The sequence below is a fragment of the Orcinus orca genome, chromosome 8 (genome assembly GCF_937001465.1).
Source record: "Orcinus orca chromosome 8, mOrcOrc1.1, whole genome shotgun sequence".
NCBI lineage: Eukaryota > Metazoa > Chordata > Mammalia > Artiodactyla > Delphinidae > Orcinus > Orcinus orca.
The window spans coordinates 79,596,808-79,624,548 of record NC_064566.1 but is presented as its reverse complement, the minus strand read 5'-3'; the positions used below and the strand labels follow the sequence as shown (position 1 = coordinate 79,624,548).

General features: G+C 34.6%; 1 protein-coding gene across 2 annotated transcripts in view; it reads right to left on the bottom strand.

The window, feature by feature from the left end:
* Positions 1 to 27,741, bottom strand: part of DYNC2H1 (dynein cytoplasmic 2 heavy chain 1) — a 372,035-nt gene that overhangs the window by 214,295 nt on the left and 129,999 nt on the right. For both annotated transcript variants that reach the window (XM_004282190.3, XM_049714064.1), the window contains exons 60-65: positions 21,986 to 22,072; positions 19,505 to 19,631; positions 11,084 to 11,225; positions 10,396 to 10,505; positions 3,636 to 3,734; positions 1,949 to 2,072 (exon numbers count right to left, since the gene is read on the bottom strand). In XM_004282190.3, the coding sequence (XP_004282238.2) occupies positions 1,949 to 2,072; positions 3,636 to 3,734; positions 10,396 to 10,505; positions 11,084 to 11,225; positions 19,505 to 19,631; positions 21,986 to 22,072 (689 nt within the window). The remainder of the gene's footprint in view (positions 1 to 1,948; positions 2,073 to 3,635; positions 3,735 to 10,395; positions 10,506 to 11,083; positions 11,226 to 19,504; positions 19,632 to 21,985; positions 22,073 to 27,741) is intronic.

The window sequence follows — 27,741 nt, the reverse complement described above, 5'->3', positions numbered from 1 at the left end:
ACAGCTGGTCAAGCAGTCTTCAGCTATTTGACAGTTGCAAACTTCTACATCTAACTTCTGCCTTGGCTGAGCTACTAGGAACACAGGAAACAGAAAATTTAAAACAATGAGACTTTGACGAAGAATTGTACCTTGCTCTTCTTTTTGATCAATACATATTTGAGGGGATTTTTGAACTGCATAAATTTGAGGAGGAGAAGTACATTCTATTCCTATTACTTGTGCCTGTTTTGACATCACTATGTAGAAAGCAGTTCGTGTTGCTTAGATTAAGAACACTGGGACGTAAATGAACTTGGACACAGGCTTTGTTTTACGTCTTTCTAGGACAACCATCCTCTGTCCCCACAGGAAGTGTATGACGACAAATGGCTATTCATGAGGAACTCAAAACTGCAGAAAAGGACAATCTGAAGTATACTCAAAGGGGATAACAGACTTCAACTGATGTGACGTGAACATATGCGACTCTGGACTGAAGGTGGAAAAAGTAAGGTAGGGGCAGAGGTAACGCTCTTTTTCTCAATGAAGTGAACAGAAATTAACAAATTGACCCAAACAGCCCTGAACAACTATCTGAAATAGTGTTTCACTGTGTGAACAAATCATGATGTAGAATATTATCATTTTTTACCAGATCCAATTTTAGGGGACCTTGTCAAACTCCATTCTCAGAAAATGCAGCAGATATGGCTAAAACCTAATACCAATAAGAGCTCATCGAGATATATTTAAAGAGCGCTCAAGGGTCAGCATACAGACTAAAGGGAGTCAAATCCAGATGATCCTAAAGGTTCATTTCCACCCCCTTTAAGATAGCATGGCAAGAGGTAGCTCAACAGATCTGAATTAGCTCCAGGAAAGAACAGACTGAGACCAGAGACTGAACCCCAGGAAGTAAGTCCAGGTTATATCGGCAACAGTCCCACTACTAGGGTTCTTTCCATAACATATCAATCACTGCTAGGCTAAGCATACCTATTTGTGGGATAACAGGTGATCAGTAAATAGTACATTCTTTGCTATTTCTCTGCTTTGCCCCCAGTAACTCCAATTTTCTAAACTTTGTGGTGCTAGCAAAGTGTGTGGTGTAAGTAAGTGTATGTACTTATATATAAGTACATGTCTATGACATTTTGCACAACAAGCTCTTACATAACTTTTCTAATATCAAAGTCTGGGTTAGGTACCTGCACAGAAAGGAGGTAACATAACAGTCCTAAGACCAGTATCCTTAGAGAGGCCTGCTTGCAAGGTTGGCCCATAACCATTGTATGGGAATTTGGATTTTGTTAAGGTTCTCACCATTCCCAGAATAGGTAAGAGTGGCTCACTGTGCTTAAGCTATTTGTTCAAACAATACGGTTTACGCTGAACACCTGCCTTCCTTTGGGGAGTCTGGAATTTTGCTACCTGCTAGACAGAGTGTGCTTACATAATAAGCCCCAATAAAAACTCTGGACACTGAGTCTCTAATAAGCTTCCTTGGTAGACAACTTTCATACGTGTTGTCACAACTCAGCCCTGGGGGAATTAGCACATTCTGTGTGACTCCAATGAAAGAAGACTCTTGGAAGCTTGCACCTAGGTTCTTGACTCCTGACTTCACCCTATGTGCCTTTTCTCTTTACTGACTTTGCTTTGCAACCTTTCCCTGCAATAAATCTAAGCCATGAGTGCTGAATCCCTTGAGTCCTCCTGGTAAAATATTGTTCCTGGGAATGGTGTGGGAGACCCTAACATGGTGCCTCTTTTACAAAGGCACTTTAAGTTTTTTACTTGCTGTTACTATTATATTCTGATGACATTACTATAATACAGTCCCCAAAAAGTTTTCCTCTCTTTAGATTCACTGAAAAGACCAAAAATGTCAAAGTTAGTTAATGAAGTTAATTATTTTGGATTTAAAAAGTAGTTACTCTCTGGAAACTGTCAAATATTCATTTACCTTGAGCAACCAGATCTCGTCTCAATAATGGATAAAGAACAGGTTCTATACCATCCATTTCTTGTATAATAAGGGTTTTCCCAAAACGTACTGCCAACTCAAGAGCTGTGATAAAGTTACTATCCTAAGAGAATAAATAAGAATACATATGAATTCCTTTATTACCTTAGATTTACAAAAGTCCTTACAGATAATGAATGAAGCTATTAACAGCAATAACACAAATATGTTAAAATTAATATGTATGTTAACAATACAAATTATTCATGATTGCTTTTCCAGTTATAAGTACTTGGTGATGAGTCAATTTAGTTGAATAAATTATCAAATAAATTCATAAATAATTTAAATAGACATATTAGAAAAAAAGGATTTTTACATTAACAATAAAAAAGCCTTTTAAAATTTTCTACTATGATTTCAAATTGATGCAGAAATTTTCAAATTCTACATGCAATAAGTTACTCATCCAAGTATTAATAAAAACTACTTTGGGGGCTTCCCTGGTGGCGCAGTGGTTGAGAGTCCGCTTGCCGATGCAGGGGACATGGGTTCGTGCCCCAGTCCGGGAAGATCCCACATGCCACGGAGCGGCTGGGCCCGTGAGCCATGGCCACTGAGACTGTGCGTCCGGAGCCTGTGCTCCGCAACAGGAGAGGCCACAACAGTGAGAGGCCCACGTACCACGGGAAAAAAAAAAAAAAAAAAAGAAAACAACTACTTTGGTTGTATTCAATATCACATTGAATGGAAGAAGAAAGACAAGACGATGAATTCTAGTAAACTTACCTTGATGTGATAGTTCTAATTACTGTAAAAAGAACCTTTAGATAAAATTCTATAACCATTCAAGAATTTTTAGGCTTTCTAGCTAGGTAAAGAGTCATTTTAAATACCACTCTAAGCCTCCAACTGTGGTTAAAAAAATTTTAAATATTTGGATAATAATTATTAAGATCTCCTACTACAACCATAAGTGGCATTAAATATTTTATATATTATATAAAGATATTACAATTATTCTTAAACACAAGTGAGTTAGATATCCCCATTTTGTAAGTGAAGAACATTTTAAAGAGTTAATTTTTCAAGCACCTGAAGCATATCTACAAAAATTAATCATACACTAGGCCTTCCCCGATAAAAAAAAAAAAACTGACCAAAAATAATTTCTTTGGTGAGATAAACATGACAGTGAAAAGTCACTACACAAAACACGATGGTTACATTTCATTGACCAACTGTCAAATCTTTGTACACAACAAAGATGCTCATTGATGAGTTACAGGAACAGGAAATTAAAAAGTCAAGGAGGTTTTCCTAATTCTCCAAACTAAGTAACTTACTTCTATAGCATCCTATACTTGTCTTTAATCATAATTTAGTGTAAATGCTTATTTGTTTAGTGTAAGTAATTACTTAATTTTCATCTCCATGAGGGCAGGAACTACTCACTTATAAATTCCCAGGGCTTAGATCAACACCTTGCATATAGAAGCAATCAAACAAATATTCTTATTCCTTTTTACAAATTAGAAGACTAAAGCTAAGAAAGCTACATTTCCTTCCCAGGACCCATACCAGGTAAGTTATAAGACTCAGTTTTGAATCTATGTTTTCTGATTATAGTTCTTTTCACCACAAGATACCATTACTAGTTGGTATCTAAATTATAAGTAATACACACCTGCTGGTTAATAACTTCCAAACGTGAGTCTTTCAAATGTGTCTTTAACCATTCTGTAGCTTGGGAAGAAGGGTCTACCAGAAATGGGCAAACTCGACTCTAATTAAAAAAAAAAAAAGATTATAAGCTTTCATTAAATGAAAATAATTTCCTAAAAATTATTAATCAATTAATGAGTGAGTTTTTCTCTCAGGCTTTAGAGAACACAAATATACAACTACAATGAGGAAATAAGGGTACAGTTTTTAGCGGCACCAGAGGTTACATTAATCAATTTTACCAGTAATTAATACTAGGTAATTAAATTTAACCACAGTAAAGTGAATATAGTCTTATTTACTACACAATAACACAGAAAATGTATATTAACAATACAGTAAGCAGGAGTTCTAGTCCTAAGTTGATGCCATTTGTACCTCTCTTTTTGGTTTTAAAATACACAGCCAAGTCATTCCCTAACTTTAGATATTCTTTGGTTGAATAAACCATAGAGGCCTTACAAGAGAAGTATGAGCTAATCATAAAAGTATCGTTGAAATAATTAGCAATAAAATTATTTCTATTTTAAGACTAATTTCTCTAAAGTACTACATAGTTAATATTACAAAAGGAGTATCCTAGAAGAGAAAATTACATAAGATGATAGGTTAAGATCTAACAAACTAGGAACTAAACTCATTACAGAATGCCTTGCACTAATTAAACTCTGAAACAGAAAATTAGAAACCTGGCATTGTGCCCTATACATACAATGCCATTTAGCAAATTAAAGGAAGCCAATTATACATTTACACATCTGATCAATTTAAATAGATGTAAATATATTTAAATAAATTTTAAACCATCTAATAGTCATTGTTACCTAGCAAATTAGATTTAAATAACAGCTGACCTTATTTTTCTTAAATTTTCACATTTATTTGAAAAATGTAATGCAGTTGTGTGCTATAGGGATAAAATAACACATGAAAGTCACAGTGAAGTGAAGACTTAGAACTGGGGTAGATCTAATAAGAACATGGATGTTATCTTAGTGGCATACCAAGAGGGAGAGGGATGGTGGGAATCACATGCCCTGGGGATTAACAGCATTTTATCAGAAATGCTGTTTAAAATTGCCAGCACATGGTGATAATAAAGAGCTGACTGACTTTAAAACAGCTTTATTATTGTTTTAAAACTCTCTCTAGACAATGCGGCCTCTTTTTACCTGCACCCAGAATGGACCACTCCCACCACAGCTCCACAGTGCTACCCCACTGTATGATCTTCCCCCAGCATCTATTTCTGGAGGCATCCAGAAATAGCAAAATAATATGGCTAGCAAATAGCTTCTTAAGTATTACCGAAGTATTACACCTAGGTTTTAGATCTCATTTTATGCTAGCATTCAATAGCAAACATTCCACAAGTAAACTAGATTTTGCCTAACCACAAAAATAACTATTTTAAATTTTAAAAAAGTTCTTACCCATGATTTCAAACCAATGATCTGATGCAGTTAAAAAGAGAATAAGATAATGTTTCAAAAAATCATGTTTTTAGCATAGAAAATATGCTTAAGAATTTCAAAGAAGGGCTTCGCTTGTGGCGCAGTGTTTGAGAGTCCCCCTGCCGATGCAGGGGACACGGCTTCGTGCCCCGGTCCGGGAAGATCCCACATGCCGCGGAGCGGCTAGGCCCGTGAGCCATGGCCGCTGAGGCTGCGCGTCCGGAGCCTGTGCTCCGCAATGGGAGAGGCCATAACAGTGAGAGGCCCGCGTATCGCAAAAAAAAAAAAAAAAAAAAAAAAAGAATTTCAAAGAATACTTACAAGTTTGTGTTCATCTTATTTATACTTCTCCAGAGATTTAGAGAAGACCTCTGAGGTATATTTTAGGTCTGTGTTCCATGATTAAATGTGGTAAAATTCTACATTTAACAAATTATAGTAGATCTAAAAATAGTGAGCTTTCATTCATTCATGCTAATCATTCATCTACCATATGTTGAATAATGATTATAATAAGACAACACGAGAGATACAAAAATTAATAAGATACATTCCCTTACCTTCATTGGTCACACATCTAATAAAGAAGCAAAAAAACGAAAATTTTTTCAATCAAAAAGGACACAAAATTCTATAGGTGGATCACAGGCAGAGTTAGGAGAAGCTGCTAGGAAGCAATTCAAGTCAAACTAGGTCAAAAAAAATAGGACTTGGCCAGGCAAAGAAGTAAAAAAAGCAAATTAGGCCAAAACAACAGCCTGATTGAGAGAAGAATGAAAAGCTGGGAGTATCTGGAAAACTACCAGTAGTTTGGCATAGTTGGAATAAAAAGTATAGACAAAGATGATGCATATAAAATGGCAGGAGTAATCAGAGGTCTTTCTGATCATGAAGAGCATTTTATGCCATGTTTAAGGATAATGAAATTTTTATACTGCAGGTAGTGGGTAGTCACTGAAATATATTAATCAAGGAACTGTGATGATCAGATTAACATTTTAGGAGGATCACTCCAAAATAAAGGAACTGATACAGGGGCAGGGGACCAACTGCTATAATAATGTATTTATCCAGGTACAACATGATGAAGGCCTAAGTGAAGCCACTGGCAGTAGATGTGGTTAGAAGAGAATGAATTCATGACACATTTGAGAAGTAGATTTGACAAGACTTGCTGAATAACTAACTGAATGTAAAAGTAAAGAGACATAGTAAGAATGAGTTGCAGATTTGCAGTTTGCATTACTGGACCAAGACTGTGACATCTCCAGTGTTAGGAAATAAAAGAGAAGCAGGTTATAGGGAGTGGGTGAGGAAGAGAAACAATTATTAAAGTACATAGCTACCTTTGCCTAGCATGCATGCCCCACTCAATGCATTTCTCATGGGATTATCAATCATCTAGCACTGCACACAAGAGATGAGCAGGTGACCCAAACTAACCAATCAGAATCTTTCTGGGGAAGTAACAAATACTGGAAAGGAAGGGAAGAGATATCTTTAGTCTGAGAACATAAATTGTGATAATGGTAAACCTGGAGTCGCCAATGTCTATCCTTAACACAGGGTAGAAAGAACCTATCCAAGAATAAATCCATCTCTTAAGATGGAGAGAGAGAGAGATGTCCTGGTAACACCATTCGAATCCTGAAGCTAGTCCCAATCTTCTGAACACCTCAGTTATTTAAAAGCATAAGTTGCTTTTTTTAAGGAAAAAAAAAAAAGTACTAAAGTTGGCCACTAAAAGATTCTTGACTAAAAGTTTTTTTAAAAAATGATTAAAGACAGAGCTTGAGCTACCTACAAAGCTCCAGGTAACAATATCTAACAGGAAATTAGAACAACAGAGCTCAAAACAGAGGTCAAAGGCTAGAGACACATGATATCTATTGGCAAAAAAAAAATGATTAGGTAGTGGACATTTTTGAAAGCGATTATTTTTTTTCTTCCAGTTTTACTGATATAACTGACACACAACACTATGTAAGTTAAGGTGTATAGCATAATGATCTGACTTACATACATCATGAAATGATTATCACAGTAAGTTTAGGGAACGTCCATCATCTCATACAGGTACAAAATTAGAGAAATAGAAAAAAATTTATTTTTCCTTGTCATGAGAATTCTTAGGATTTGCTCTCTAAGCAACTTTCATATATAACATACAGCAGTGTTAATTATATTTATCATGTTGTACATAACATCCTTAGTGCTTATTTATCTTATAACTGGAAGTTTGCACTTTTTGACTTTCATCCAATAAGAAAAAGACTGTTTTTAAAACATCTATAAAACTCTATAATTTTATTTTTATTTTTAATAACCACAAGTGGGATAAGAGTAGAAACATTTTGTAAATAAAACTAAAGCTCATCTTTTGATAAGATAAGGAGAATTATATTAACAGGAATAACATAAAATAAATAAGTTAAAACATATACAGAAAAACACATATCTTGGAGAGGCAGCCTTACAGCATAGACTGCCTAGATGGCACTGTTTGAATCTTGGCTCTACCTCTTGACAGCTCTGTGACCCTGAATAAGAAACTTAATCCTTTTGTATCTCAACTTCCTTATCTACAAAAAGGGATAATACATGTACCTACTAAATAGGGTTGATTTGAAAATTAAATGAGTTAAGAGTTTAAGTGCTTTACTTGTATTAATTCTTAAATAATAATATATGAAAAACATAGTAAGTACATTTAAGTGTTGATTATTGTTATGCATTTGGGATTTAATGAAAAAATGTTTTCCCTATGCAATTTACCTTTACAATTTTATGTTCTTTAGACTAATAGCAAATTAGTTTGCATTTCCTCAGCATACACTAAATGGCAGGAAAGGAAAAAAAAAATCTCAGAAATTGAGTGGTATAAAGAAAACTAATTTGACACTGAACTGTCCATAAACAATAAAAAAAACATACCTAGTACAACTTCACAAGAAAAATTTATAATACTGTGAAATTTAAACCAAGAAAAATTTACAAGACTGTGAAATTTAAATTAATCATATTTTTCCATCTTCTTTCTGGATGCTTTCACTCACACCTCTCCATAGTGTCTCATACTCTCCATTTATCCCCTGAGTTCCACAATATTACAAAGATCATACAATTATCTTCCAAACAAGGACACGTTTGAGAGTAAAGAAAAAATTATTAATAATCACATCAGGAGAACAGGTGTAAATCATAGTCCAAGCAATCCAGGACATCACGGTCAAGATTTTCCCCTGCTCCTCAAGGACATAGGTCATATGAGCTTTCTGTGGCAGATAATTATTTGACTATTTCCTCACCCAGATAACAGATGTTCTTCAACAGTTAGCTTAAACCAAATATGAGAATTCCAAGCATCTTTTGTTGTAAGACAAGGAATAATTTTGGACATAAAAGGCTATCCTTAGCACCAATAAGGGATTGAGCGACTATAGCCCTTGAATCTGGGAAATCCCGCACTGAATCTCTGAAAAACTTTATTGTAGTTAATGAGGAGACATGCTATATCTCTGAATCAAAAATACATTTAATTCATCACACTTAGTCATTTTTTTCTCAGGGAAGACTCCCAGAAACCCAATTTGTACATATTTAGACATCTAACTTCATATCACATGGTAATGTTAATGAGTAGATGTTATAGACTTGTTGTATCCAACCACACACGCAACTACAACAGTTTATTCTAAATCTAGTCCACCTTAGAATTAAGATAAAATGTTAACCATAATGGAAAATTCATTTCAACAAAATGACTAATTACTCTAACAAGTTTGTGCAAATGGTTTTGTTTTGTCATATAAATGCATATGTGTCTGTAAGAAACTTGGCAATATTAAATACAAAGTAAACTAAGCTTGTCATTAAAATTAATTTCAAAGACAATATCCCCCAAATTCATCATGAAAGACAATTTAATTCAGAATACAAAAGTAAATATTTTCAATTACTATTAACAGTAAAAAATAAAAATTATTGTGATATATTTTTCCTAAAAGCCTCTGATTTGTTATGGAATAAAAAAGAAAAATTCTTAAACTAGTATTTTTTTTTTTAATCTGCAAACAATTGCTTTCTTGGAGTACTGAAAAAAGGAGTGACTATGAAACCTTGGGAAAGGAATAACAAATATGATAAAAAGTACTAGGTTGTAATGAATTTATTTACATACACATTTAGAGTTCCAGGTTTGTAATTCTAGTGTGAAAAATAATAATAAAAATGTTTAAAAAATAAATTAAAGTTTAAGCCAAATCAAATTAAAAGAAGGCAAAATTGTGTAATCTTTGTTCAACGACTTCTATGCTAGTAAGACACCAATGTATAGAGTCAAAGCATAGTCAGCTGATTAACAGGTCAAATCAAACAGAATAAATTATCCAGGAATGAACAGGGACCACAATTCATACTCACAATATGAATCATATAATAATACAGCTTACACTACCTAAGGAGAAGCATTTAATGTTTATATTTTCTTTGAGATGTGGAGTTATGAGATAAAGAAATGGTGTGTGGACAGAGAGAAGGGTTGTAGAGAGGAAAGAAAACACTGGTAATATAGAGTATAAACTGTTGAGATAAAAAGAACAGAAAAAACAAAACATATTTTCAAGGGAGAAATGTTATCTTCCAAATCCTGTATCAGAAAGGTAAACTAAAGTAATGGTAAAAAAAATCAAACTTCATACAAAGAAATGATTTGCTTGTATACAAGATTTTGAATTTGGTTTTCACACTCACTGCTAATTAAGGTATAATTGTTTCAACTTTAAATAATTACTTTTTGGAAACATATACTATGTAAAAGAACAATTTTCCAAAATATGCACATGGTTATCTTTAACTTATAACCCAAAACTCATCCATCTTCACTTTCCATAACTTTGTAAAACAAAATGAAATAAAAGTATAAAATTTTTATTTTTAAAATATACTCTAGATGAAAGAACTATATAACCAAATGAATCAAGTATCCCTAAAACATTTCTATTATTATCAGGAAGTTCAATTTAAAATATTTTGCCATCAAAATGATACCATTTTTATTTATACTTTTGTATTAAGGTAAAAAATAAATTACACTGAAAATTTTAGAGATGCTACCTGAATCACAAATGGATTTTTATTAGCAAAATATTTTTTACTTTTACTTAACTAAGACTAACTGTGAAAGCCTAAGGATTTGAAGAAGGTAGTTCATGGAGCAAGCTTCAAAAAAAAACATTTCTAATGAGAAGATTAAAGTAGATTAATTACCTGCAAGATAACAAGAGCATTTTCTATGGAAAGGTCATCTGATGGTAGGCCTTCACTTTTCCAAATTAACTGTTCACTTTCAGTACAAAGAAACCTCCTCAGATCAAATTCTGAAAAAGTAAGATATCAATAATACTTTGCTACAATAATCTTATGCTTGATAAAAGAAAGGGAATAAAATTATTTATAATATACTCAAACAAAAGTCCCATGATCATTCTTAATACACAATCCATTCTTCTGCATTTAGAATCAGAAACTAAAGAGAAAAAAAGTTTTAAAAAGTGCAAAGGAATGAAACTCAAATTATATTTCTTCTATCAAATGAATGTTTCACAACTATAATAATTTGCGAAAACCACAAAATTCACAAAGAATTTTGGAATTCCTACATCTCATCTTACCATATGAAATTAGTGTAAAAATTAATAAAATGTTTAACTGCATTCATACAACATCAAAATAATTCAGTGGTGTCAGTTTCAAAAAGAGATTTTATGGGTAGAAGAGTCATTATAATAAAGCGATTCTCAGAACATCTGTAGAATTTAGCAAATCTAAAGTAGCTATGGTATCCTTTAACTTACAGAAAATTTTCCCCATTTAAAAAAAAGTAAAATGACAAAAATCAAAAGATGTGCTTTTTAGTATACTGAAATTTCAAATTTATGAATAACTAAATACAAACTTTCAAGACCAGCTGACTTGGTCCATTCTACCAAACAGGTTTTTCTCAGACCCTCAGGAGCAGCAGAAAGATATGTAATAAATGCAGCAGCTAGCTGAGCTCTTTTAGGAAGAGTAGCTAATTCCTCTGTTATCTCTGTAACCTGGAAAAAAAAGGAGAGAGAGAGCAACATATGGATATGTTCTAAGATAGAAAAAAAATATTGATAGCTTCACAAATTGAAGTTCTGACTATAGAAAAAATCATTTATTGGTTTAAAGTAATAACATGTCTGAACAAAATTGTCGAAATGTAAAAATACCAACAAGACCTCAGACCTTGCTGTGATATTAAAACAATGTATAAAATCCCAACATATCTGTAAAGAAGAATATATTTTGTCATTGAAATTTCCTAATAATTCTAATAAACACTGTGAATTAGCATCACTTTGAAAAACATGATTTAGATACACAGAGTATGAGCAAAGGTAAAAAACAAAAATTAAGCATGGAGACTCTTTAATTAGAAGCATAGTGTGGCTAATGCATAAGCCTGAGCAGAAAGAGTACCAAAATAGGAATAATGAAAAGAGAAACACAGAATTGACTGGAAGGAGGAAGATTTGAAAGTCTTCCCATGCCATGCAAAGTAGCTTCAGTTTTAACCTGCGGTAATAATGAGCCACTGAAAGTGTTTAAACAGAGCAGTGAGTGATGTAATGAGACTGGGTTTTAGAAAGATAATTCAGCTGACAAATAAGAATCAACTAATTAAAGGGTCAGATAGAAAGACAAGTCAGGAGAATTCAGGTGAAAAAAGAAAAAGAAGAGAATTAAGGAGGGAAGACAACTATGAGGGATATTTGCAAAGGGATACAAATTAATAGAAGGAGTCTAAGATAATCCACATATTTTTAGTTTTGATGCCTATAAGAAAGATGCCTTATGAGACATAGGAAATAAAAGAGATTTCATATGAGAAAAGAAAATAAGTTAATTTAGACATGTATTTGAGTTCCAGAGACAGTTGAATGCCAATATCTAAGGTATAGTTACAAATATGAATTTAAAAGTCAGCAGATTAGAAACATAGCTCTGGTCAGCATCATCATTTGGGTGATATTCTTAAGACTGGATGAGAATTCCTAGAATATCTGCAGAGAAAGGAGCTGAGGAAGAGAATACTGAGGGGGCAATGGACATTATTGGATAAGCAGATGAGGAGGATCCAGCAAAGGCAGGAATCTAACTGCTTAAAACAAAAACAAAAACAAAATCAAAACAAATGAACAAAAACAAGAGACAACACTTTAACAAAGTTGAAATAAGAGAGAATCTCAAACACAAATAAATAGCTGACAGTGTCAAATCCTAAGAGGACTGTCTTGGTAAAGGTAAGTCCAAACAAGGCTCTAAACAGTACTAAATTTTCCGCAACTCATTTTTACCACTACCTTTTCCTAACTAAAAGAGGAATAGGATGCTTTGTCTAAAATCCATTCATATAGAGATATTTTGCTTAAAGACTAATTCACGGCAGAGCTTCAAGATGGCGGGGGAGTAAGACGTGGAGATCACCTTCCTCCCCACAAATACATCAGAAATACATCTACATGTGGAACAACTCCTACAGAACACCTACTGAACGCTGGTAGAAGACCTCAGACTTTCTAAAAGGCAAAAAACTCCCCATGTACCTGGGTAGGGCAAAAGAAAAAAGAAATAACAGAGACAAAAGAATAGGGATGGGACCTGCACCAGTGGGAGGGAGCTGTGAAGTCGGAAAAATTTCCACGCACTAGGAAGCCCCTTCACTGGTGGAGACAGGGGGTGGTGGGGGGGAAGCTTCAGAGTCATGGAGGAGAGTGCAGCAACAAGGGTGCGGAGGGCAAAGTGGAGAGATTCCCGCACAGAGGATCAGTGCCGACCAGCACTCACCAGTCTGAGAGGCTTGTCTGCTCACCCACAGGGACAGGTGGGGGCTGGGAGTGGAGATTCGGGTTTCAGAGGTCAGATCCCAGGGAGGGGACTTGGGTTGGCTGTGTGAACACAGCCGGCAGGGGGCTAGTGCGCCTCAGCTAGACGGGAGGCAGTCCGGTAAAATGTCTGGAACTGCGTAAGAGGCAAGACACCATTGTTTCGTAGTGTGCAAGGAGACGGGATTCAGAGCACCATGTAAATGAGCTCCAGAGACAGGCGCAAACCGTGGCTATCAGCGCAGACACCAGAGATGGGCATGAGACACTAAGGTTGCTGCTGCCGCCACCAAGAAGCCTGCGTGCAAGCACAGGTCACTATCCACACCTCCCCTCCCGGCAGCCTGTGCTGCCCACCACTGCCAGGGTCCTGTGATCCAGGAACAACTTCCCCAGGAGAACACATGGCATGCCTCAGGCTGTTGCAACAAAATGCTGACCTCTGCCGCTGTAGGTTCAACCCGCATTCCGTACCCCTACCTCCCCCTGGCTTGAGTAAGCCATAGACCCCTAATACGCTGCTGCTTTAATCCTGTCCCGTCTGGGCAGGGAACAGATGCCCTCAGGCGACCTACAAGCAGAGGCAGGGCCAAATCCAAAGCTGAACCCCAGAAGCTGGGCGAACAAAGAAGAAAAAGGGAAATCTCTCCATGAAGCCTCAGGAGCAGCAGATTAAAACTCCACAGTCAACTTGACGTACCCTGCATCTTTGGAAAACCTGAATATACAATGAAACATCCCAAAACTGAGGCAGTGGACTTTGGGAGTAACTGCAGACTTGGGGTTTGCTTTCTGCATATAATTTGTTTCTGGTTTTATGTTTATCTTACTTTAGTATTTAGAGCTTATTATCACTGGCAGATTTACTTACTGATTTGGTTGAATTCTTCCTTTTTATACATATATAAATATTTTTCCTTTTTCTCCTTTTGTGACTATGTATGGATATGCTTCTTTGTGTAATTTTGTCTGTATAGCTTTGCTTCTATCATTTGTCTTAGGGTTCTGTGTGGCTTTTTTTTTTTTTTTTTTAGTATACATTTTACTGCTTGTTATCATTGGTGGATTTGTTTTTTGGATTGGTTGCTCTCTCTTTTTTTTATTACTTTTTTATTTTTTTGTTTTTAATAATATTTTTTACTTTTCAATTTAATTTTTTTCTTTCTTTTTTTTCTCCCTTTTCTTCTGAGTCATGTGGCTGACAGAGTCTTGCTGTTCCAGCCAGGTGTCAAGCCTGAGCATCTGAGGTGCGAGAGCTGAGTTCAGGACATGGGTCCACCAGAGACTTCCCGGCCCCACCCGTAATATCAAACGGCAAAAGCTCTCTCAGAGATCTCCATCTCAACGCAAAGGCCCAGCTCCACTAAACGACCAGCAAGCTACAGCACCCTATGCCAAACAACTAGCAAGAGAGGAACACAACCCCACGTGTTACCAGAGAGGCAGCCTAAAATCATAATAAGGTTACAGACAACCCAAAACACACCAAAAGACGTGGTCCTGCCCACCAGAAAGACAAGATCCAGCCTCATCCACCAGAACACAGGCACCAGTCCCCTCCCCCAGGAACCTACACAACCCACTGAACCAACCTTACCCACTGGAGGCAGACACCAAAAACAACAGGAACTACGAACCTGCAGCCTGCGAAAAGGAGACCCCAAACACAGTAAGTTAAGAAAATGAGAAGACAGAGAAATACACAACAGATGAAGGAGCAATGTAAAAACCCACCAGACCAAACAAATGAAGAGGAAATAGGCAGTCTAACTGAAAAAGAATTCAGAGTAATGATAGTAAAGATGATCCAAAATCCTGGAAATAGAATGGAGAAAATACAAGAAACATTTAACAAGGACCTAGAAGAACTAAAGAGCAAACAAACAATGATGAACAACACAAAAAATGAAATTAAAAATTCTCTAGAAGGAATCAATAGCAGAATAACTGAGGCAGAAGAACACATAAGTGACCTGAAAGTTAAAACAGTGGAAATCACTGTTGCATCGCAGAATAAAGAAAAAAGAATGAAAAGAATTGAAGACAGTCTCATAGACCTCTGGGACAACATTAAATGCACCAACATTTGAATTATAGGGGTCCCAGAAGAAGAAGAGAAAAAGAGAGGGACTGAGAAAATATTTGAAGAGACTATAGTTGAAAACTTCCCTAATATGGGAAAGGAAATAGTCAATCAAGTCCAGGAAGTGCAGAGAGTCCCATACAGGATAAATCCAAGGAAAAATACTCCATGACACATATTAATCAAACAATTAAAAATGAAATACAAATAAAAAATATTAAAAGCAGCAAGGGAAAAGCAACAAATAACAAATAACATACAAGGGAATCCCCATAAGGTTAACAGCTGATCTTTCAGCAGAAACTCTGCAAACCAGAAGGGAGTGGGAGGACATATTTAAAGTGATGAGAGAAAAACCTACAACCAAGATTACTCTACCCAGAAAGGATATCATTCAGATTCGATGGAGAAATTAAACCTTTACAGACAAGCGAAAGCTAAGAGCATTTAGCACCATCAAACCAGTTTAACAACAAATCCTAAAGGAACTTCTCTAGGCAGGAAACACAAGAGAAGGAAAGACCTACAATAACCCAAAACAATTAATAAAATGGTAATACGAACACATATATTGATAACTACCTTAAATGTAAATGGATTAAGTGCTCCAACCAAAACACATAGACACCTGAATGGGTACAAAAACAAGACCTATATATATGCAGTCTACAACAGACCCACTTCAGACCTAGGGACACATACAAACTGAAAGTGAGGGGATGGAAAAAGATATTCCATGCAAATACAAATCAGAAGGAAGATGGAGTAGCAATTCTCGTATCAGACAAAATAGACTTTAAAATAAAGACTATTACAAGAGACAAAGAAGGACACTACATAATGATCAAGGGATCAATCCAAGAAGAAGATATAACAATTGTAAATATTTATGCACCCCACATAGGAGCACCTCAATACTTAAGGCGAATACTAACAGCCATAAACAGGGAAATCGATAGTAACACAATCATAGTAGGGAACTTTAACATCCCACTTTCACCAATGGATAGATCATCCAAAATGAAAATAAAAAAGGAAACACAAACATTAAATGATAACTTAAACAAGATGGACTTAATTTATATTTAAAGGACATTCCATCCAAAAACAACAGAATACTCTTTCTTCTCAAGTGCTAATGGAATATTCTCCAGGATAGATCATACCATGGGTCACAAATCAAGCCTTGGTAAATTTAAGAAAATTGAAATCGTATCAAGTATCTTTTCCGACCACAATGCTATGAAACTAGATATCAACTACAGGAAAAAATCTGTGAAAAATACAAACACATGAAGGCTAAACAATACACTACTAAATAACCAAGAGATCATTGAATAAATCAAAGGAAAAAACCTAGAAACAAGTGACAATGAAAACACTATGACCCAAAACCTAGGGGATGCAGCAAAAGCAGTTCTAAGAGGGAGGTTTATAGCAATATAATCCTACATCAAGAAACAAGAAATATCTCAAATAAACAACCTAAAGTTACACCTTAAGCAATTAGAGAAAGAATAACAAAAAAAATCCCAAAGTTAACAGAAGGAAAGAAATCATAAATATCAGATTAGAAATAAATGATAAAGAAATGGAGAAAAAAATAGCTAAGATCAATAAAACTAAAAGCTGGTTCTTTGAGAAGATAAACAAAATTGATAAACCATTAGCCAGACTCATCAAGAATAAAAGGGAGAAGACTCAAATCAACAGAATTAGAAATGAAAAAGCAGAAGTAACAACTGACACTGCAGAAAAACAGAGGATCATAAGAGATTACTACAAGCAACTACATGCCAATGATATGGACAACTTGGAAGAAATGAACAAATTCTTAGAAAAGCACAACCTCCCGAGACTGAACCAGGAAGAAACAGAAAATATAAACAGGCCAATCACAAGCACTGAAATTGAAACTGTGATTAAAAATCTTCCAACAGGGCTTCCCTGGTGGCACAGTGTTGAGAGTCCGCCTACCGATGCAGGGGACATGGGTTCGTGCCCTGGTCCGGGAAGATCCCATATGCCGCAGAGCGGCTGGGCCCATGAGCCATGGCCGCTGAGCCTGCGCGTCCAGAGCCTGTGCTCTGCAACGGGAGAGGCCACAACAGTGAGAGGCCCGCGTACCGCAAAAAAAAAAAAAAATCTTCCAACAAACAAAAGCTCAGGACCCGATCGATTCACAGGCAAATTCTATTAAACATTTAGAGAAGAGCTAACACCTATCCTTCTGAACCTCTTCCAAAATATAGTAGAGGGAGGAACTCTCCTAAACTCATCGTACGAGGCCACCATCACCCTGATAACAAAACCAAAGATGTCACCAAAAAAGAAAATTAGACCAATATCACTGATAAACATAAATGCAAAAATCCTCAACAAAATACTAGCAAACAGAATCCAGCAGCACATTAAAAGGATCATACACCCTGATCAAGTGGGGTTTATTCCAGTAATGCAAGGATTCTTCAATATACGCAAATCAATGTGATAAAGCATATTAACGAATTGAAGGAGAAAACCATATGATCATCTCAATAGATGCAGAAAAAGCTTTCGACAAAATTCAACACCCACTTATAAAAACTCTACAGAACATAGGTATAGAGGAAACTTACCTCAACGTAATAAAGTCCATATATGACAAACCCACAGCCAACATCATTCTCAATGGTGAAAAACTGAAACCATTTCCACTAAGATCAGGAACAAGACAAGGTTGCCCACTCTCACCACTCTTATTCAACATAGTTTTGGAAGTTTTAGCCACAGCAATCAGACAAGAAAAAGAAATAAAACGAATTCAAATCGGAAAAGAAGAAATAAAACTGTCACTGTTTGCAGATGACATACTATTCATAGAGAATCGCAATGATGCTACCAGAAAACTACTAGAGCTAATCAATGAATTTGGTAAAGTAGCAGGATACAAAATTAATTCACAGAAATCTCCTGCATTCCTATACACTAATGATGAAAAATCTGAAAGAGAAATTAAGGAAATACTCCCATTTACCATTGCAACAAAAAGAATAAAATACCTAGGAATAAACCTACCTAAGGAGACAAAAGACCTGTATGCAGAAAACTCTAAGACACTAATGAAAGAAATTAAAGATGATAGAAACAGATGGAGAGATATACCATGTGCTTGGATTGGAAGAATCAACTTTGTGAAAATGACTATACCACCCAAAGCAATCTACAGATTCAGTGCAATCCCTATCAAACTACCAATGGCATTTTTCACAGAACTAGAACAAAAAATTTCACAATTTTTATGGAAACACGAAAGACCCCGAATAGCCAAAGCAATCTTGAGAAAGAAAACTGGAGCTGGAGGAATCAGGCTCCCTGTCTTCAGACTATACTACAAAGCCACAGTAATCAAGACAGAATGGTATTGCCACAAAAACAGAAATATAGATCAATGGAACAGGATAGAAAGCCCAGAGATCAACCCACGCACATATGGTCACCTTATTTTTGGTAAAGGAGGCAAGAATATAAAATGGTGGAAAGTCTACAAGGAGAACTACAATACGACCCAGCAATCCCACTACTGGGCATATACCCTGAGAAAACCATAATTCAAAAAGAGACATGTACCACAATGTTCATTGCAGCACTATTTACAATATACAGGACATGTAAGCAACCTAAGTGTCCATCAACAGATGAATAGATACAGAAGATGTGGCACATATATACAATGGAATATTCCTCAGGCATAAAAAGAAATGAAACTGAGTTATTTGTAATGAGGTAGATGGACATAGATACTGTCATACGGAGTGAAGTAAGTCAGAAAAACAAATACCGTATGCTAACATACATATATGGAATCTAAAAAAAATGGTTCTGAAGAACCTAGGGGCAGGACAGGAATAAAGACGCAGACAGAGAATGGACTTGAGGACACAGGGAGGGGGAAGAGTAAGCTGGGACGAAGTGATAGAGTGGCATGGACATATATACACTACCAAATGTAAAACAGATAGCTAGTGGGAAGCAGTCACGTAGCACAGGGAGATCAGCTCGGTGCTTTGTGTCCACCTACCTAGAGGGGTGGGATAGGAAGTGTGGGAGGGAGCCGCAAGTAGGAGGAGATATGGGGATATATGTTTATGTATAGCTGATTCACTTTGTTATACAGCAGAAACTAACTCACCAGTGTAAAGCAATTATACTCCAATAAAGATGTTAAAAAAAAAAAAAGATTAATTCACATCATGGCCATTAATATCTAGATAATTTATCCTAAGCCAGGGCTGAAATTTAATGGATATGTTTTCCTTTTCATTTTGTTAACAAATACATTATCTTACACATTTCCTGTGTTTTAAACAATGCCTCTTTATGACCTCTCTTTCAAACAAACCTGCGCATTCCATCTCTTGTGTTCTCTGTCAAGCTGATTAATCAAGACTTCTGCAGCTTTAATTGTTTCTTGTGCTTTGCTTACTTCAGCTTCAAGTTTGGCAGCTTCTGAAGTCCTGCTCTGAAATCTATGAAAACATTAAAGTTTAATTAAAGACAACTGGATTTAAGATAGATTTAATTAAATTATGCTTATATAGTAAAGTGAACTTTTATACAATAATTTAATTAACTATAATATTGATAATATTTGCATATAAAATATCATTAATGTAAGAGACACAATACCAACACATACATTTAAAGGGGAACATTCTCACAGGGCCTTAATGTCCTACTACATTATGTATAAACTTATGAATATGACATTCAAAGGCGCAGTCATAATATTGATCTATCTTTTCAGTTTTATTTCATTTTACTCAGTTCAGTAAAACTATATGTCAACATCTGAAGAATTTTATATTCTCAGAAAATGCCCTATCTTTTATCTGCTGTGCCCTTCAACAGGATGTTCCGTTTGCCTAGAATACTCTCCACCTCCTTCCTTATCCCTATCTCATTCCTCACTCTAACTCCCTCAAATATATACCTATCAAAAATATAAATAAAATCTTAAAACTCACCTGATATATTCAGCCCACCAGATATGTTCTCTCCCTATGTGCCCATTTGCTAAAGTTTAAAACTTTTAAATTATTTTCCTTAAAAATACTTGTACATATATATTATTTTATTAAATATAATAGTAATATTCCTATTACTTAGTCCTTCGACAAATATGTAAGTGCCTTCAAAATGCTCAGGATTCTGCCAATTCTCAGAATAGTTGAAAATAAGTATTACAATTCTCATTTTATATATATGGAGACTTAAATCCAAACAGATTATTGCACAGGTCTCCCCAACAGTAAGCAGAGGATCTAAAATTCATATATGGCTGTGTCTGATATTAAGTTCCAGGCATTTTACAGTACTTTTATTGCCTCTCTAAGTGCTCTATTCCTCCCTTCCCTAGACATAAGACTCTAGGAGTCACTTGTCCAAAATGGTAGCCACATAAATAAAATTAAAAATTCAATTCCTCAGTCACATTATCCACAAGGTCCTCAGTAATATTATTCAGAAGGTTTTCATAATAATCCTTCCAAAATACTGGTAGTATAGTGTAGTGACTAAGAAAAGGAACTTTATGGAGTCAGACAAATACAAGATCTAATGCTTGCTTAGTCATTTACTAACTGCTTAACTTAGGCAAATAAATTTTTCCAATCTTTAGCTTCCTAGTCTGCAAAATGTAAGAATATCCACCTCTCAGTGTTGTTTTAAGTATTAAAAATGATGAATACGTAAAGTGACTAGGACAACACCTGACACATGCAAATGACTAACAAATGGAGTCAAACATTGGTATCATAAGCTAACAACTCAATAAATATTTGACAATTATCTGAGTATTATTAAGCACTGATTCTGAGCATGTAACACTGAAAATAATATATTATTTTCCTTATACTTCTCTAATTATACCAGGAAGGAAATTATGTGATTTCATTTCTGTATGTCTAACATAAAAAACATTCAGGAATATGAAAAACATTGAATTTATGGGTTTGAAGATTTTTTTGTTTATTCTCTATAAATAAACATATATAAATGTAAAAGAGATAACTGTTTTCTAACGCTGTAGAGAAAAAAAAATTCAGTTTTCAGTCTGATGAATTTTTTCTTGGTGCAATAATTTGTATTTCTTTCATAAGAAAGAAAAGGATACATAACACACCACTTAAAGAAAAAATATGTTTATAGAAAAGTTTTACTCTCATAAAACTGAAAGCAAGTGATAACATATGCTATATTTAATGACACATTCTCCAGTTTTCCAATCTTCACAATTCTTGAAGGAAAATGCTTCCACATTTATAATAATTCCCATACCGATATTTTCTAGCCTATATTAAAAAGCAATCACAGGAACACAGAGGTACATGCAAGGTTTTAAGATTAATCACATTCATAAATGCTTCTTAAATTTGAGAATAATATTTGCATGAAGGAATATTTTTTAATACCAAAAAGGGCAAAGTTAAAAAGACAAAAATTTTTTAACATGATCATATACCTCTGGAAATATTATGGAATAGGTGGTCCTATAGCATCATCTGAAATAAAGGAGTCTAAAATCTTGAAGTCAAAATTATAAAGAAATGGGAATACCAAATGTAAACACTCCCAGCATTAACACATTACATTCAATTCTTCCTGCTCAATTTTCCAATGCTTGGGAATACAGAAACTTAAAATATTTTTGTTCTTATTAAATGTTTTTAAAAAGGAAGACATTCTATATTATTTTACATCCTTCCCCCTTTTAGAGATACCAAAAAATTAAGACAGTGATTATAACTAAGATTTTCAAAATTTAAGTATTAGTTGAGGTATGTTTTCAAATATTCAAAATACATTTCAAAACTTAACTTACTTTTCTTTGAGTTCTGACACTGTTTGACCAACAGAATTAAGAAGCTCCTCTAGTTTCCTTTTTCTGTCTTCAGTTTTCCGCAAATTTCTAAAATATAATTCAATTTTATAAGTCATTCTACTTTAGTTATCAACAAAAAGCCACAACAGCACCTTAAAATGTAATTGTGCAGTAAATAAATGACAATGAAAACTATCAATAATTCAGTAGTTATAATACCTTCACCTAGAATTTGATTTGAAAAGCCATGCTATAATTAAGTGTATTCTCTGACCTAACCATACCACTTCCAGGAATCTATATTTTAAAACACTTGTGCCCATAGATTTCTAGATAAAAATGGAAGACTAAAAGTATTCACTTATCTTCTATCCCTTCTAAAATCCTACTAAAATGAAACCAAGGGAATAAATTAAAACATACACGCACAAGAATAAAGACAAAGAAAGAGAAAAGTACTACGAAGGAGTAATTTTAATAAAATTTTGAAAGGTGATAACTGACATACCAAAATACAAAAGGGCAAAAGTTAAATGACTGCAGGAAGATAGGTGAAAAGAAGTATTCAAAAATGTTCAGGAAATGTAGACAACAGGTACCTCTGAAGAAAATAATAGAGCTAAATACAGAAGATTGTTTAATAATTGATAATACAACATTTGACCTCAGAATCCCTCCTGCATTGAGAGCAGACTATCCTCTACATACATCCCTGAAAGTCAAACCTTATGCCCCTTACCCATCCCCAACCACCCCTACTTAATCCCTAGGCAGAAGATATTAGGATTCTTCTAGAGAAATGACTGGCTTACCCCTCTCAAAAATACCCACAAATATTGAGAAGTTGTCATCAAATGGCCAGTCCACACTGCCATGCACTGCTGGGCATTTGTGCATTGCACAAATCAACTTGAGTTTTTGTCTAAACACAGATTGCAAGGTCTCATTCCCCAGCATATCTGATTCAATAAGCCTTGATGGAGATCAAAAATTTGCTCTTTTAACAATTTCCCAGGTAACATTGATGCTGCTGGTTCAGGGACCACATTTTGAGAACTACTATAATAGAATAAGGCCTTCAAAATCATGAGATTAATCTATTTCTAGTCTAGTATTTTAAACCCAGCCCAATTATGATCACATATAATAGTATAATACAGATAATTTTAGACATGCAAATCTCAAAATATTTTTCATCCCATATAATCTTGCTTAAGAAGCTACTATGGAGGATGTGTTCCAGAAAAATGAGGGACTAACTAAGAAAGAGAAAGACAAAGACCCAAAATAAGAGAATATGATCAGAAAAGAGACAAATATAACCCCAGAATAATGGTGAAAAGCAATCTCAAGATAACTTAAGCTGTAGACTGCAGGCCTGGGGAAGAATTAACTCACCTTGAAACAGGAGGACAAAAGGCTCTAAGTAGGAGAGTACTAAGAAAAAATTAAATAGAACACATAGATTCCAAATACGTTTTAGGGTCTGACAAAAAGACTATGGATAAATATGTGATACATAAACAGAAAAAAATAATCAATTGAAAAAATAAGGCAATTATTAAGCATAACAAAAGGTATACAAGAAAAGAAATATACTCATAAAACATGATATATCCAAGCTGTAAAAAATATTTATATAATCAAAATATATAATCATATTTAATATGATTTAACACAAACATTTCATGTAATTATATTGAAAAAAATAAGAAACTTAGGCAGCTAAAAATATCCTTGTGTAGAGTAAGAAGTAATAGATAATTTCAAAAGGTGAATGATCATGAACATAACATATCTCTTAGTCTGCATTTAGAACAAATGAGATAAAATATAATACTAACTTAGTAACAATAGCAAATTAAAAGTTTAAGCCCCAAAAGTAAATCGTTAAATTTTCCCCACACCTGCCAGATAATGTTTTGGAAATAATACACTAAAAGTTTCCTAAAACTTAGAGAAAAAAATATAAAAGCTCTAAATTTCTAAAACCTACTTTTTGTACTTTGACAGTATTCCTTCACAAAATTTTGGCTCTTTCTAAAGGAACTTCTACCAACTTATCTTTCCAACAAAACAGAGGAGGAAAAAAGTGAGTTGATTCTGCTATACATCTTTTAATTGCTTTTTCTTTTTTTGTTCTGTTTAACTTTTTTTTCTTTAATGATGTATAGTTAATTCACAATACTGTGTTAGTTTCAGGTGTACAGCATAGTGATCCAGTTTTTTTTTTTTTTTGCAGATTATATTCCATTGTAGATTATAAGATATTGAATAAAATTCCCTGTGCTATATAGTAAAACCTTGTTGCTTATCTATTTTATGTATAATAGTCTATGTCTTTTAATAATATATGCCTAACCTATCCCTCACTCTCTCTCTCCTTTCGTAACCATAAATTTGTATTATATGTCTGTAAGTCTGCTTCTATTTTGTATATAGATTCATTTTGTGTATCTTCTTTATCCATTCATCTGTCGATGGACATTTAGGTGGCTTCCATGTTTTGGCTATTGTAAACAGTGCTGCAATGAACTCTGAGGTGCATGTATCTTTTCAAATTCTGGTTTTCTCCAGATATATGCCCAGGAGTGGGATTGCAAGATCATATGGTAGCTCTACTTTTAGTTTTTTAAGGAACCTCCATACTGTTTTCCATAGTGGCTGCACCAGTTTACATTCCCACCAACAGTGTAGGAGGGTTCCCTTTCTCCACACCCTCTCCGGCATTTATTATTTGTGGACTTTTTGATGATATCCATTCTGACTTGTGTGAGGTGATACCTCATTGGGGTTTTGATTTGCATTTCTCTAATAATAAGTGATGATGAGCATCTTTTCATGTGCCTGTTGGCCATTTGTATGTCTTCTTTGGAGAAATGTCTATTTAGGCCTTCTGCCCATTTTTTTATTGGGTTGTTTAAATTTTTGTTAATGAGTTGTATGAATTGTTTGCATATTTACCCCTTGTCAGTCACACTGCTTGCAAATATTTTTTTCCCATTCTGTAGGTTTTCTTTTCATTTTGTTGATGGTTTCCTTTGCTGTGCAAAAGTTCTTCAGTTTGATTAGGTGCCATTTGTTTATTTTTGCTTTTATTTCTTTTGCCTTATGTGACTGATCCAAGAAAATATTGCTATGATTTATGTCAGAAAATGTTTTTGCCTATGTTCTCTTCTAGGAGTTTTATGTGCCATGTCTTATATTTAGGTCTTTAAACTATTTTGAGTTTATTTTTGTATATGGTGTGAGGGAGTGTTCTAATTTCATTGATTTACATGTAGCTGTCCAGCTTTCCCAACACCACTTGTTAAAGAAACTGTCTTTTCTCCATTGTATAGTCTTGTCTCGTTTGTCATAGACCATGGGTGCATGGGTTTATTTCTGGGCTGTCTATTCTGTTCCATTGATCTATATGTCTGTTTTTGTGCCAATATTACACTGTTTTGATTACTGTAGCTTTGTAGTATAGTCTGAGGTCTGGAAGGGGTATGCCTCCAACTTTATTCTTTTTCCTCAGGATTGCTTTGGCAATTCTGGGTCTTTTGGAGTTCCATATAAATTTTAGGATTATTTGTTCTAGTTCTGTGAAAAATGTCATGAGTATTTTGATAGAGATTGCATTAAGTCTGTATATTACTTTGGGTAGCACAGTCATTTTAACAATATTAATTCCTCCAATCCAAGAGCATTGGATATCTTTTTGTCTCTTTGAATCATCCTCAATTTACTTTATACCAATGTTTTACAGCTTTCAGCATATACGTCTTTCACCTCCTCAGTTAAGTTTATTCCTAGGTATTTTACTTTTTTTGACACGATTTTAAACAGGATTTTTTTTTTTTTTGCTTTCTCTTTCTGATATTTGTTAGTGTAAAGAAACACAACAAATTTCCATGCATTAATCTTGTATCCTACTACCTTTCTGAACTCATTTATTAGTTCTAATAGATTTTGTGTGGAGACTTTGGGGTTCTCTTTATAGAGTATCATGTTATCTGAAGTAGTGACAGTTTTCAATCTTTCCTTCCAATTCGTAAACCTTTTACTTCTTTTTCTTGTCTGACTGCTGTAGTTAGGTCTTCCACTACAATGTTGAATAGAACTGGTGAGAGTGGATATCCTAGTCTTGTTCTTGCATTTACCGGGAAGCCTTTCAGCTTTTCACCATTGAGTATTATGTTGGCTATGGGTCTGTCATAAATGGCTTTTATTATGTTCAGATATGTTCCCTATATACCCATTTGGGTGACAGTTTTTATCATGAATGGATATTGAACTTTGTCAAATGCTTTTTCTGCAGCTATTGAGATGATGATGTGGTTTCTGTCTTTGCTTTTGTTAATGTGGTGTATCACACTGACTGATTCACATATTTTGAACCATACTTGTGATCCTGGAATGAACCCAACTTTATCATGGTGTATGATCCTTTTCATGTATTGTTGGATTCAATTTGCTAATATTTTGCTGAAGACTTTTACGTCTAAATTCATCAAAGATATTGGCCTGTAAATTTCTTTTTTTGTAGTGTCTTTGTCTGGTTTTGGCATCAGGATAACAGTGGGCTCATAGATTGAATTTGGAAGTGTTCCCTCCTCTTCAATTTTTTGGAATAGTTTTAGAAGGACTGGTATGAGTTCCTCCTTGTATGTTTGGTAGAATTTCCCAGTGAAGCCATCCACTCCAGGGCTTTTGTTTGCAAGGAGGTTTTTTTTTATTATTATTATTACATATTCTACTGCACTTCTAGTGATCAGTCTGTTCAAGTTATCCATTTCTTCTTGACTCAATTTTGGCAGGCTGTATGCTCCTAGAAACTTGTTCATTTCTTCTAGATTGTCTAATTTGTTAGTATAAAACTGTTCATGGTATTCTTATAATTTTTTGTATTTCTCTGGTATCAGTTGTTATTTCTCCTCTTTCATTTATTATTTTATTTATTGGAGTCATTTCTCTTTTGTTCTTGGTGAGTCTCTCTGGAGGTTTGTTGATTTACCTTTTCAAACTACCAGCTCTTGGTTTTATTGATCTTTTCTATTATTTTTTTATCTCTTTATTTATTTCCCCTTGAACTTTATTATTTTGTTCCTTCTGTTAACTTTGGATTTTGTTTATCCTTCTTTCTTATTCATTTTGGTGGTAGGTTAGGTTGTTTGAGATTTTTCTTGTTACTTGAGGAAGGCCTGTATATCACTATAAATTTCCCTCTTAAAACTGTTTTGCTGCATCCCATAGATTTTGTAAGGTTGTGTTTTCATTGTCATTTGTCTCAAGGTATTTTCTGATTTATTCTTTGATTTCATTGTTGAGCCACTGTCTTTTTAGTAGCTTGTTGTTTTGTCTCCATGTGTTTGTTCTTTTCCTATTTTGCTTTCTGTAGTTTATTTCTAGTTCCATACCACTGTGGTCAGAAAAGATGCTTGAAATAATATCTAACCTCTTAAATTTGTTGAGGCTTGTTCTGTGATCTAGTATGTTATCTATCCTAGAGAATCTTCTATGTGAGCTTGAAAGGAACGTGTATTCTGTTTTTGTTTTTTGTTTTGGATGTAGTGCCCTGTAGACATCAATTAAGTCCAACTGCTCTCTTGTATCATTTAGGAACGTTCTTGCCGTATTGATTTTCTGTCTGGATGATCTGTCCATTGATGTCAGTGGGGTGTTAAAGACTCCTACTATTATTGTGTCATTGTCAATTTCTCCCTTTATGTCTTCTAGCATTTGTTTTATATACTTAGGTCCTCCTACAGTAC